The sequence below is a fragment of the Taudactylus pleione genome, unplaced genomic scaffold, assembly GCF_031769625.1.
Source record: "Taudactylus pleione unplaced genomic scaffold, aTauple2 ptg001020l, whole genome shotgun sequence".
NCBI lineage: Eukaryota > Metazoa > Chordata > Amphibia > Anura > Myobatrachidae > Taudactylus > Taudactylus pleione.
In genome coordinates this window covers 1,108,991-1,124,160 of record NW_028285421.1, presented here as the reverse complement: position 1 = coordinate 1,124,160, position 15,170 = coordinate 1,108,991, and the positions used below count along the sequence as shown (strand labels likewise).

The 15,170-nt window shown below is 40.8% G+C and overlaps 1 protein-coding gene across 1 annotated transcript in view; it reads right to left on the bottom strand.

Moving 5' to 3' along the window:
- Positions 1-3,991: 3,991 nt before the first annotated feature.
- The window catches only part of LOC148454257 (transient receptor potential cation channel subfamily M member 2-like), a 333,820-nt gene continuing 322,641 nt past the window's right edge, over positions 3,992-15,170 (bottom strand). The window contains 5 exon segments of the mRNA XM_088461125.1: positions 3,992-4,245; positions 6,809-6,944; positions 7,741-7,876; positions 12,999-13,131; positions 13,223-13,413. Of these exon segments, the coding sequence (XP_088317251.1) occupies positions 6,846-6,944; positions 7,741-7,876; positions 12,999-13,131; positions 13,223-13,413 (559 nt within the window). The 3' untranslated portion in view covers positions 3,992-4,245; positions 6,809-6,845.

The window sequence follows — 15,170 nt, the reverse complement described above, 5'->3', positions numbered from 1 at the left end:
CTTTGCGATGGTCGAGACCATCGCGACCATCGAAATTGCGAGCCGGAGCCTGCGGTTGAGGTTTTCAACCGCAAGCACCGGAGTGATTTTGGCTCTATCAGAGCCAAAATCACTCCCACTGACATCACTAGTGATGTCAGTGGGCCGGCTTCTGACGGGAGGCGTTCCCGTGGGAACGCCCCCGTCAGGGAGGCACGCCCCCGGCACGCCCACCAAAGGGGGCGTGCTGTCAATCAACATTGACAGCACGCCCCCTTTGATCGGACACAACGAGCGAAGGACTTTCCTTCGCTCGTCGCGTCTGGCGCATGCGCACGACGGAGCTCCCTCCGTCGTGCGCATGCTCAGTGCATAACATCGACCCACTTGCGAGCGGACAGCCGCTCGTGAGTGGGTCTGAATCAGGCCCAAAGTCAGCTGGTTAAGAACCACATTCCACCATTGTCACACAAGAAAACTGACCAGCACCACAACCAAAGATGGGTTCTACTACTGTGGTACATGGACAAACTGCAGAACACTGAACGACAGAAGCATCAAACCCACCACCACTTCTCCACACACACAGGCAAAGCATACAACATACGGAACCATATCACCTGCAACACCAGTCACGTTATATACTGTACCTATTAGAGTGCCCATGCCACCATGAAACGTTAGAATAACAAAATACATTAGGAGCAAAACAAACGGACAAGACAACCTCAACGTCCTCCTCCATTTACTCAAACACCACAACAGAAGCACAAAAGGACTCACATTCACAGGCATCAAGACACCAAAAACTGGAGAGTAGGTGACCACACCAGGAAATTAAACAAAGAATAGATTCCGGGATTTTGTCCTAAAATTGACCGTTAATGAATCCCTGGATTTGCCAGCCAATGATTTTTTAAAATAATGACTTATCTTTCCCTGACATACAGTATAAAGTGCTTCAGTCTCTGACACATTGTTTAATAATGTAATTAGTCTTTTTATGTATAGACTAATACATATTATTATGATGTAATGAGTTTGATGTAATAACTTTAATGATAATTTAAGACACAATAATTTTGATGTAAGATACTAATACACATTATTATTATTATTATTATTAATAAATAAAATTATCATTATTTTTAAAATCATTATTATTATACATTATATGTATTTTTGGACTGGAGGTGATCAAAAGCTTATTTACAACTATTGTTTGTTACACGGATTAAATCAGACAAAGATAACTTACCACAAGCCTTAAAAGTTATGGGCGACAAAATTATACAACGCGGTTATGGCAAGACCGTGGGTCAGGAAGCTCTTGATTAATGTATGGGGCTTGACATACGTGAACTCCTGAAAATAGACAGAGATGATCGGAGGTCTGAACGCCTGATTTTTTCTACGACTTTTACAATCAGTTCCCATTTCATAAAATGTACAATATAACGGCCCCGGCACATTGTGTACGCTGAATCATTTTTTGGGTGAATTGTGCCAAGAACCACCAATGTTTTGTTACAAAGGTAGTAACTACATTAAAGACGTCATTAAGAATTCTGACGTAGAGGGTAAAGGACCCATTGGGTGGTTGGCACGGTAGCATTGGGGCATTTCACTGCTCAGGCTGCATTAATTGCAGATTTATGTTACCTGGTGACAGCTTCATAGATCCAAGGTCCAATAGATCATATAAGATCCATCAGCGTTTCACTTGCGAAAGTAAATTTGTCATATATGCAATAAAATGTCTGTACAATCACATTTATATTGGAAAAATCATCCGTATGCTAAAAGAATGAATAGCAATGCAGTTGAAAAGTTAGACACCAATACTCCGCCTGTGCCAAGGAATTTAGACTTCAAAAGACCATTCAATAGAGGGGTGATTGGAATAAATATCTGCTAAAGCGTAAAAGTAGATGGGTTGGCAATCTACAGACATTATCACTGTTTCAGGAGGGATCAGACAAAGAGATCCCAGATGGGTGGATCCAAAAAAAGAAACTTCAACAAACCATTTGATATATAAAAGTGTAAATTTATTATAGTACTTGGTTACAGCCGTTGAGTCCTTTATTACATGGTGAACATTCGGTGATTTTTTATTGGTTTGTTGTTTAAAAAAAAAATATTTTTTTTTATTTGATTTTTATTTTCTGTTTACTTTCATTATTTTGTTGTATTATTAGGGGATATAATTATATTTGTATAATTTGTGTTTTGCGCTGAATTTGGACAAGTTGAATGCGTTCCTTGTATTTATTATCCATGTTGTTTGTTGAACAGGTAATGACGTCAGCCAAACTCCATGCAGACATATCGTTATTAAAGCTGCACACACACAACGATTTTGTTACCAACGATTTTCTGAACGATTATCTGTCAGATTTTTTAAAGTGTAATGAACGATTTTTTTGAACTGCAAACGATTTTTGCATATTCCCTTAAAGAAAATCGTTCAGTTGACAAGTCTGACTGAACTACAAACGTGAACGCGAATGAACGATAATCGTTCATCGTTTGAAAAAATTGTTCACTTTCTGAGTCAAACGTTTATCGTTAAACGATATCGTTTAATGATAATCATTCAAAAAATCGCTGTGTGTGTATGCAGCTTAAGGTATTTGTATTATCCTGCCTTATTGCTGGTCCGATAGTAGAATGTTTTTTCTGGCGTTGTATATGTGAGCGCTATATTGATAAGTGGATGGTGCCGTGTGTGACAGGATGCTTCCTGGTAGCTATGGACATGCAGACACCTGGCCGGGTACTGCAGGTTCTCCCATTGGCTTGTATGCCGGACCGGACGTGATGCAGACCTGATTGGCACTATGGAGGCTGTAATGATTGGCGATGTGCCGCCATGCTGGAAGCTGTGTCTGAGCCACTTGGATATTGCATTCTGGGTGTAATTAGGGGACTGCATTTTTACACTGTATGATAGTTCTCTATATATATCAGGGCTGGGGCTTCAGTAACGCACCAGAGTTTGCAAACAGGTGTTTGTGATCTTATTAGTGAATGGGGGCTGAGTTATTTGGTTGGTGCCTTCGTGTTCCTATGTGTGTAGCAGGTATTGTGTTGTATTTGATGGGTCTCTGAAAAAGGTGGAAGCTTCTACCGATATGGACATTGGGCCCATGCATTCTTGATACTGATGGTAAGATGGGATAAGTTATGTACTACGCCTGTATATATACTGTTTTGAAGGAATCTGATAGCTGCTATTTATAAACAACACATTTGTGCACTTTATCATTGGTGTTCTGGTCTCTTACTGATCTCAGATGGGATTAATGAATGAATTTATGACTATTTAGTACGTGACTACAGCACCGAGTTTTTATCAAATTCACAAATGTATTTCACCCTAACTGTCCCTTAAAAGATATAGTATATATTTGTATAATAAATCACCCTTCTTAAGCTTATATTGTATACAAAACAAAGCATAGACATAATGACCACATGGAGTTATGAACATGAATGAAGCTGTTGATTGATGTGATTATAGTCCGTTATATAACCTGACATGTGTAATAGATAACTAGTTAGCATTCTAGAGCATGGTGACATTTAATAGTCTTTGTCACAATCTGTATATAATGCACCAACTGAGAGCAGAACACCACCGAATAGGCTCGGGAACTCCATTTTGGTGACTCCTGATACCCTCCACCCCTGCTCTCAGGTGATATTGCACCATAGACATAGTTTCTCCTGTATCAGTATCAACATAACAGGATACAGTTTTACATTTTCTATACTAGAACCAAATTTACCAACTAGTCATTTACCACCTTTAATCACCAAATATATTGCTAAAAACATAAGCAAAGCATATCCTACTAAATGTAAGATCCACATGAACCACCCTTTGATCCCAGAGAACAAATCAGCTAAATGTAGCCAGGATAGCCATCCTGTACCATCTAGATCATACTCTGAGTCATTGTGAGCTTGATCCAGGTGTCCATGTTTTTACTTAATTCTTTCCAGCTTACTGGAGTAGCTACTGTACATATGGGAGTGATTGTTCCAGCCATCAGTCATTCCATGTAGAGCCCCTCTAATTTTCTTTGCTCCAGTTGTTGTATAATGTCCATGGTGAGATAGGTCAGTCTCCTGTCCAGTCATCCACACTGTAAGAATCACTCCCACCATCACCACAGAAGATGTCCTTGTTCAGGTCTTGGGCCCAGCAGATTGAAATATGGCATCTTTGTGGTGTTCTATGTAGTCCTTGGATACAACCTGTGTGTGGGAAAATAGATAGGATTAGTGTCACCCTCTACTAACACATAGGGAATAAGGGATTAGTAATTATTGATCATCCTGACTGATACTATTTATGATTAAGACTTTACGGGGAGGTCTGATTACAAATCATAACCCAGTAATGTACAGATGCACTCTTTACAATATCATGTTGAAGGATTACACTGGAAGGACTGGATAATATAAAATACTGATTAAGTAGAGTATTTTCTGTATGGGAAAGAAATATCTTGGACCTTGATACATATTTTTTTCCATATGCCTTTGGACTAGAGATATAATAACTCCAAGATGATTTTTATTGCTTAGATATAATCCTGAAATATACCTACAAAACAACTCTCCCATACTAATCCCCATAATGGATATTTGGGATTGAGGTACCTAATGAGGAGTGGAGAAAATATGAATGTGATCCTAGGTTATTTTCCAGAATTAACAACTACATTTGACCTCCCCTATACTACTCAGTGGATGATATTGGATACTGACGATTATCCTATTCCCTATTTAAATAATAATAAACCATAAGATTGAACATGGTGGAACACACCCGGATACACAACTAAGACATTCTTACTAATAATAATCAATAAATACACAGAGGGACTCTTTGTATACACTCTTTTTTTATTATGTCAACACAATATTTGTGTGTCTGTGTCTAGAAACAACTTGTTTCTTTTAAGCATTTCACTGTTTGTGATTATATATACGGAAAAGGATTGAAATACCGGCGGCTGTTCAAATCCCAACAGTGGAAGCCCAACAGGAGAAGATCCTGATGCCAGGTGGTAAGTATCCTAACTCTCCTCTGCCCCCCTAGCCCTAACCCTCCCTTGGGGGTTCCTAACCCTAACCTCCCCTCAGTCGTTCCAAACCCTAAGTCCCCTTGTGGGTGCCTAATCCCAACCCCCCTTTCTGCACCCTAAACCTAACCCTCCTGGGGGTGTGCCTAACCCTAAACTCCCCCTAGTGGCACCTAAACCCACCTTCACCTAGTCTAATCCTAACCTTCTCTGGAGGGTGCCTAATCCTAAATCCCCCCCAGGGGCCCTAAACCTAAGCCCTCCATCCCTGAGGGAAGTTGAATACTTACCTGGCTCTTGGTGATCAACATGGCAGGGGTCAGTCTTCTGGCATCGGGATCAAGATAGGCATGGAAATACCGATGCCCAAGTCCCATGTCGGGTATGTAGTGTTGGGATTTAGACCAGCAGCATTGCGTCCACCAGTCTATTAACTACATCCCATACACGCAGGTATATATTTTACCAATTAAGAAATAAAGTTTATGTTTTAGCTAGAAATCAGTGCAACACAATAAAAGACTACTCCTTTCTGTTCTTCTAATCTTAGTGTATGCTATAGTCCTCAGTAGGCGGCACCTCCAACTCAATAACTGTACTATGATATGAATTATATATATGTACAGCATTCTACTGGGTGATATGGGGTCTTTAAGCTATTTATACTAATATTGTAGTACTGGTGCAGTAATTGTTTTCCCTTGTTTTGTGAGCATACTTCCCAAGGACCCTAATTTGTCCAAAAAGAAAGTGGTTTCAAGCAGATCATTTGGATGTGTCATGACACCGTTTGAAACAGTGTATCAAGATAGACTGAAGTGCACTGAAATAATGACCCCCTGAGCCAAAATAATTGGTAAAGTGTTTAAGATTGGAACACCGGGGAATTTAGGCACTAATGTTCATCTCATTCAATTCGGGTCAAAGTCCAAGGGCTTGTATCAATCAATTGGCCATCAACTTCTTTCTTATACACCAATACATCCTGTACCACTACTCATCCCCCCTTGTCAGCAGGTCATATTATAATATCTGTATAAGATGACATATCTCTCAAAGCTTCAAATTATGCCCTGGTCAAGTAATTGTGAGATTTCACCTGATAATGCTTTTATACCAAAGTTTTGTGTCTGACCCGGAGGCTGGAACAGATTTTTAACCTGGATCAGACCTGGAATTTCCCCAGCACCGACCCAGGATACTCCTGAGTCAGCGCTGTTCACACCCGAGTCGGGTCTGCAGTGACTCGGGTCTTCTGGCATTGAAGTGGATGTTTGGAGATGTCATCTCCAAGGGCCACTGAAGGCGGCCAATTGGCCAGCATGCAGCACGATCCAGGTCATTGTGACCCAGATCGCACCATTTACACTGCAGGGTGACAGGGGAACGACCCTTGGCCAACCCTGCAATCCCTGGAACTGGGTGGATCCATTTATACTGACAAAAATCCTGGGATGATGCACATTAACCTGGAATTTTTAGCTCGGTGTAAAAGGGGTATTAGATTCAAAAGGCATCACCTCCTTATCAAGCATATTGATGTAAGTTCTTATAGACGCATTATTTGAATTAGGCTCAAAGGTGGATCTGTAGTTTAATTTTTTCAACTGCAGAGGAACATCTGAGACCTTGTCAATCACAGGTTTGTGATTCCTTAAAGTGCTCATGTCATTTTAATTGTCAATTCACTTTGTATTTTTGCTATCCCCCAGTTCCTGCCATCAAAGTACCTTAATCTCAGCATCCGTCAGTTCCCGCATACACAAATTAAACACAGGATTCCTTGGTTTCTTCTGTCTCATCCATTGTCCGCCCCTCTGTGTATGTCTTCTCCAGGATCTTGAATTTGTCTGTGAGTGTGGTCACCTAAAGGGACACAGGATAACATACCACATGTATTATCACCATTATCAGAATCACTACATCATGAGAGGAACCAGAGTTATAATGAAAACAATGGAAGCCACGTCTCCTAAGCCTGTTACCTTCACCTTGGCCTCCATTAATCCATAAACACATATGATTTTGGTCATTGATGACTTTAGACAATTTACATATTTTAAATTGGATTAGATCTTTTATATGTAGCTAATTGCATTTGGAGTTTCTCCATCCAATTCATATTAATGTCTGATCCCAGTGTCCTTTTGTGTGCTGCTTCAGAGGGAGATATTTTCCCTTTTAATCACAGTTAATTCACATGTCCTCAATAACGAGTAACATTAAATCGTAATGACATTTGTTTAATATTGCAATCCAACGTTTGCAAAATTATGCATTATGTCACCCAATGGTAGGGGAATTCTTAACACAGAAACCGCACGTTATGCACTTTTCTTTATAGTTGTCACTTTAGGGTTACTCCATGATAAAAAATAATCCAACTCTCTCTATTTAAGTGTAAGCAGGTCACGGTAAAGCTGATCAACAGGTTTAGTCCCAGCGTCATCATATGTCTCCTTAATTAGGAATGATTCAGCCTCTGATTCTGAAAGTGACCATACCTGTCCCTGTGTCTGTATAGCCATATTAGTGGCTTCCCACATCTCATCAGTCATTTCTGCCATAATGAATCAATGCTGTGTAGCACAATTATGTAGTAGGATAAGCAACCAATATGTACAATATGAATATTCTATAAATGGTAGGACCATTATCTCACCATATCCATCAGTGCTGAGAGACGTTCTTCCAGCTGGTGGCTTTTACCCATGTTCTCCATCAGTGCTGAGAGACGTTCTTCCAGCTGGTGGTGTTCACCCATGTTCTCCTTATGGAACTGATGCAATGCGGCCACACTGCATGGGGGACAGAAATAAAAACAATGTATCCTGTATGATGTGTACATTAGAAATAGCAAAAGAAGAACAAAGTAATAGAATAGAGTGATAGACATACAGTATCAAATACTACGTGACTGTATATGTTGCAATAGCAGTGGCACTTGCGGAAATCTTTTGGACTTAAATTTGTGTGTTTTTGCCATGAGGCAAAAAGATGGAAACACAACTACATGGGGCACACTTGCTATTACTTATTTTATCACAGATTTGAGTTCTTTGATATTGTATCCCTGGAAGCACCACCAACATATATATACACTATTAGATTACTTCTGATTTATTGTGATACTGTCACGTGGCCTTTTACAAGCACATGCTTTTGGTGTGAGCTGAAGTCCCAGTTTCAATTTTAAAAAGTTGGGAGTTATGTTTTTAGTATATGTTTTACAAGTGTCTAGTGCTGGATCATCTCCCATTGTCTTCACAATTTTTTGGGCTTGTAATGTGTAATGTGGCACCTACAGAGAAAAACGTTGCCTACCCCTGTTCTAGAGCAAGATGTGAAAGCCATAATAAGACACTTCCAGATATGAGACTGCCTGTGGCTTGGAGCAGATACTCTGTTAAATAGTCAACCTTGTCAGACTGCATGATTTCCCAGGTATCATTGTGCTAGTAGCCATGGTTGTGGCATCTGTGTTGCATGTTTGTAACCTACTGATAACCAGCTGAGGGTTCCTTATCTCAAGGCTCAGAGATATACAGAATACCTGTCTGGGCAGCCATTAGCATCATGGGCCATATCCCTAAGTTGTCCAACTCCCCCATCAGCCTGCCAGCCATAGCCAAATGGCTGTCATGGTTCCCCGACAAGGCAGATGCAAATTTCATCCTACATTGCAGTCTCCAACAAAGTGCAAGCCAGGACACACCACAATCTAAATTCTGCCATTGATTTCCCACACATAGTCCAGAACAAGATGGTAGGTCCATTTTCCTCACCACCTATATGTGATCTCACCATATCTCCACTCAGTGTAGTTCCCTAAAAGGAGCAGGCAAATTCAGGCTTATCCAACACTTATCTTACAACAGCTTAGTGAAACACTCCATTGACAAAAACATTTGCAAGGTTCTTTACTAGTCTTGCTGGGCAGGAGCACTTGTGGCTAAATTAGACACTGAGTCAGCTTCCAGAGTTATTCCAAGTAACCAAGCTGTTTCAAACTTGTGGGTTTTAAATTTCAGTCACATTACTCTAGACAAATGCCTCGCCTTGGGATTTTGTGTGCTTATTTAGAGGAATTTACCATTTTCATACACTGGTTTCTGTACCTGGAACCAGCACAGCATCATAGGTGCAGTAACTAGATGATTTCCTGCTAACTGGCCTGCCAATTCTAACAAATATCAGCCTATGCAATTCTCACTGCAGCCCTTGCTCACCTCATTTGGAGCCCGCCTAACAAATAGACAAAACTGAAGGTCCTAGCACATCCATCACATTGTTGGACATTGACTTAGACACCTTAGCAGGCTGCTATTAGACAAGGTCAGCACCCTGTGGGAACATCTGTATGCAGTCACCCAGCCTAAGGAAGTAACAACAAGAAGTGCATAATCCTTCAGGTACCTACTTTACATGTACAGTCATAGCCATGGGAAGGGTGTTATGCAGGAAAATCTAAATGGCCAAGGCAGGCATAAAGGAACCCACCACTTTGTCACATTGTCCCAGAATATACACCAGGACATACAGTACCAGTCAAAAGTTTGGACACACCTTCTCATTCAATGGTTTTTGTTTATTTGAATTATTTTCAACATAGTACAATACTGAAGACATCAAAACTATGAAAGATCACATAAGGAATTATGTTGTAAACAAAAAAGTGTTGAAGGAGTTCCCAGAGGTGCTGAGCACTTGTTGGCTGCTTTTCCTTCACTCTGCGTCCAACTCATCCCAAACCAGCTCAATTGGGTTTAGGTCGGTTGATTGTTGAGGCCAGGTCATCTGACGCAGCACTCCATCACTTGTCCTTCTTGGTCAAGTAGCCCTTACATAGCCTGGAGGTGTGTTTCGGGTCATTGATTGTTGAAAAGCAAATGATAGTCCCAGTAAGCACAAACCAGATGGGATGGCATGGCGCTGCAGAATGCCGTGGTAGCCATGCTGGTTAAGTGTGCCTTGAATTTTGAATAAATCACCAACAGTGGCACCAGCAAAGCACCCCCACACCATCACAGCTCCTTCTCCTCCTCCATGCTTCACAGTGGGAGCCACACATGCAGACGCCATCCGCTTACCTTCTCTGCATCTCACAAGACACAGCGGTTGGAACCAAAAATCTAAAATTTGGACTCATCAGACCAAAGTACAGATTTCCACTGGTCTAATGTCCATTCCTTGTGTTTCTTGGCCCAAACAATTCTTTTCTTCTTGTTGTTCATCCTTTGCAGCATTATGACCACGAAGGCCTGATTCACGCAGTCTCCTCTGAACAGTTGATATTGAGATTTGTCTGCTACTTGAACTCTGTGAAGACTTTGGACCTCATTCAGAGTCGGATGTTGCGGCCGCACGGTCGTAGGGGAAAGGGGCCGGATATGCAAATGAAGCGATCACAAGTTGCGGTCCTAAGATGAGATCGTTAGCTGAACGACCGAGGGTAAGAAGCGATCGTAAGACTAAATCATGCCCCCTTCTCGAACACAACACACGTCATCTCCTGGGATATAAGGATTAATCGCGTCCATCGGGAACCATCGGAGCTGGCCGTAGAGCTTAAGGTTGACCATACCCTCTCTTAAGCACTATGATCAAGTCAGTGTTCAAACCTCCCATGTCACATGTGCCATGACACTACTTTGTTAATTATGCACTCCCATTAAACGCCGTTTGCATAATTAGGCATGCCTGCGTTCGAATCTCCACTCCCCCATTTTCAAGCACCTTCCCCTGTTACCACCCACAAACGGTTCATTCTGTCACTCAAACTAACGACCTGGCTGTGTTCAAGGAGAGAGAAATTTCTGATCGTAACAGCTAGTTTGCGCACGCGCATTGTGAACTTTACGCATGCGCAGTTTAGTGAACATCGGCTGTGTACGACCGTGCGGCAGCAATGACCGACTCTGAATGAGGTCCTTTATGTGGTCTCTAATCTGAGGTGCTGTTAAGTAGCAGTTTCTGAGGCCTGTAACTCTAATGAATTTATCCTCTACAGCAGAGGTAACTCTTGGTCTACCATTCCTGGGGCGGTCCTCATGAGAGCCAGTTTTATCATAGTGTTTGATGGTTTTTGCAACTGCACTTGAGGATAAATTCAAAGTTCTTGAAATTTTCCTTATCGACTGACCTTCATGTCTTAAAGTAATGATGGACTGTCGTTTCTCTTTACCGAGTTGAGTGGTTGGTGCCATAATATGGATTACAACAGTAGTCAAATAGTGGTGTCCACTGTGTTCTAACCAGAGCCGGACTGGGACTAACCCTACCTCTGCACCACACAACTGATGGTTTCAAACACATTAAGAAGGCAAGTAATTCCACAGGTCGACTCTTGATAAGGCACACCTGTTACTTCAAAACCATTCCAGGAGACACCTCATGGTGCTGACTGAGAGAATGCCAAGAGTGTGCAAAGCTGTCATCCAAACACAAGGGGCTACTCTGAGGAATCTAAAATATAAAACATTTTGATTTGTTTAACACTTTTTTGTTTACAACATAATTCCATATGTGATCTTTCATGGTTTTGATGTCTTCAGTATTAATCTACTATGTTGAAAAGAATTCAAATAAATAAAAACCATTGAATGAGAAGGTGTGTCCAAACTTTTGACTGGTACTGTACATGTATGGATCTCATTCCAAGAGAATTTTAATGGCATCCAGTTTTGGTATCAAGCATGTTATAGCATAAAATAGATTGCTCTTGGGGAGGTATCAGGGCCTACTTCCAGGGGGAATGGTGTGTCAAACCATGGCTAACATGCTGAGAAAGCAGAGGCTTCACCAAAAACCTATGGCCGTTATAGCTATCGCCCATTGTAATAGCCCTGGGACTCAGATAAGACCACACACTATTTTGGCTCAACAATTTAAGCATAGTCCAGGCTATCAATAGACAACAAGCGTCATCACAGTCTTCGCTAAAGCTACTGCAACATTTCGTACTCATGTTCCTTACAGGGAACTTCATGTTTAAGGCCCGGCATTTCTCAGGCCCAGTAAATATCATGGTAGATAGCCTATCATGCTTCCAGTGACAATGATTCAGAAAGTCTGCCCTTAGCACCCAATTAAAAGCCTCCTTTGGCCACATCCTAAAAAAATCCTAAAAAGGTTCAAATTGGCTCAAAGATCTCTTTTAATTTCTTTCTAATGAGACTCAACTAGGCTCAGAGATCTTGAAATGAGGGAGGGGTTAGCTCTCATCTTCCAATGTATCAATCCCCCCCTCATACACACATGCCAAATGTATTAAACAATTTGTGAGCCTGCCTACATTTGCTGGCTAGGGTTACAGGTATCTGTGGGTCACAGCAGGGTGCCAGATGGTAGACCCTAAGATCTTGCTTTGTGGTCAAGATGTCACCAGCTACTCCTTTAGGCCATTCAGCAAGAGAGGTCACTACAGCTGCATCCATGGCTATGCACATGGGCAACCCACTGTGTCAACGCTAATGGTAGGAAACATACAAAGGCACATCAGTGCATAGGTGACTGGCTTAGCTGAGGAAGCTGGGAGTGAGGACTGGCATGCACCACATGAGGCCAACATGTGGATGGTGTCTGCTGCCCCATCTGTTAGTCTCCACCAACATCCTCAATTTAACAAGTTTCATTTATTTAATAAAAGCTGTGACGTAATTTCCCCATGTACAAGGCACTTTTCTGATTATTTCTTGTGTTGGGTGTTACAGGCACAGCACGGAAAGAAAAGATAAAGGAATCAGAAGGCAGCACATTATCTATGGCCCCTACACCTGAACTGCGTAACCAAATGTTCCCACTAGAAATTAGCCACTTTTATCCTTCCCCAGAGATCTGTACACTAGTGTGGGTATTAGGACATATGCCATTCATTACTGTACAATGTAGTAACATTAGGGAAGTACAAGGAGATTTTACCTGTCGGCTGTTTCTTTCACCAGATGTTCCTGGCTCTGCCGTTCTTGCTGTTGCTTTGTATGCTGGTAGTTGTCCTTCATGTAAGATTCCCAGGACAGCAGCGATGACTCCTGGTCTTTTTCTAGCTTCAGTCCTGCAAGGACAATGTGTGACAATTTCTGCAACCTGATTATTACAGAGCTTACACATATATGCTTAATCCCAAGGCAATGGCGGTTTCATACTCAGTACACTGTAGTCTTGTGCTTGTAGATTACAAATGGTGTCTTTCAGGACAATCAGGACAAGGTACAGATTGTACAACAGGATGAATGGTGGTGGAAAAGGTGGGCGCTCATTGTATTCTTTTATTAGACCAAAGCGATGAAACTTCCAGTAGTGATCTGTCTGATTATCAACATCTCCAATTGTCTTACTGAGACAGGAAGAAAGAAAAAGTTACAAACATTGAAAATAAACCATGCTCTTCTCAATCTATAATCTGTACAAAGAGGTGTGGGCACTGAGACCTTATCTCTTCTGTACAACAAAGAGTGAGGCCTTATCATATCCTTATACCAGGTGGTCTGACCATAGAATATCAGTATAACATATAGTGGGGCCTTATCATATCTCTATAACAGGTGGTCTGACCATAGAATATCCTTATAACAGATAGTTGGGCCTTATCATATTCCTATAACAGGTGTTCTGACCATAGAATTTCTGTATAACAGATAGTGGGGCCTTATCATTTCCCTATAACAGGTGGTCTGACCATAGAATATCCTTATATCATATGCTGGGGCCTTATCATATCCCTATAACAGGTGGTCTGACCATAGAATATCCTTATAACAGATAGTGGGGCCTTATCTTTTCCTTATGACTGGTGGTCTGACCACAGAATAGTCTTATAACTGATAGTGGGCCTAATCATATCCCTATAACTAGTGGTCTGACCATATAATAGTCTTATAACAGATGGTGGGACCTTATCATATCCCTATAACAGGTGGTCTGACCATATAATAGTCTTATAACAGATAGTGGGGCCTTACCAAATCCTTATACTTGATACGGCATGCGTGGAAGTTGCAATTATAAAAATAGATTTTGAATAACTTTGGAGGGAGGAGCTAATGTGTGTGACCTGCTAAATGCTTCCAAAAGGCCATAAGAATGACAAATGTCTCTATAAACACATTACAGAATGACCTTTATAGTTTATGGACACCTCTCACGCATTGAGTAAATTGCATGATATCACCTTAAGAGACAGTGCCATGCTACTCACGTGTGTTGAAGAGACCTTGTATATGTTATAAATCACTAACCTAATATAATGGACATGGAGCGAGGAAAAGAAGTGAATGATTTTCTCCTATATCTGCTCAGATTCACTTAAGCTAAAATGTACTTAATATTCAATTATATATTCTACATTCAAATACATAGTAGAACTCAGAAAAAGTTTTGCCTCTACATATACTAACTTGAACTTAGAGTGATGAGAAACCAAAACTTATGTTTTCCATGGACAATGCAGAATACACATATAACATGTTGATCTGGCTGAGATATATTGACGACATTCTGACAATTTGGAAAGGGAAGTGAGACTACTAAATGAAAGGCAAAAATGTGCATCTGGCTCCTTGAGGATAAGCTAGTGCTATGCCTGTCCTTCCTTACTTCCAGCACTCAACCTTCTTCACTGAGGTTACCAGGTACTTCAATTGACTTTACAACTAGATAAGAAAAGTATCTACTGAACTTAAGTTGCTACAATTATCAATCAATGCTGATACTAACTATATTACACTTGTTACATATTGGTTCAGACTTATATGAGTAAACCTTTATAAGTTGGCTTTTTAGATGATTGGTATTACTGTATATGTATATATTTACATTTTTATTTATTCACTGTTTTATAACCTGTATGTGACTAATAAATGCACTGCTTGATTTTTATACCCTGGCACAAAACCCTCTTACTCAGTATAGAAAAGGTGTAAAAAAACATGAAAACAGGAAAATTAGTGCTAGTAATGGCAGAAGAACAAATTGTGTGTTCAGAAATGTCACAAATCCCTAAGGAGAGTCTAAGGGTGTCTGGAGTACTACTGTAACCCTCTAGCCTATAGAGGAATTAGTGAATCCTTGCACGTGTTTTGGTTATATTTATAT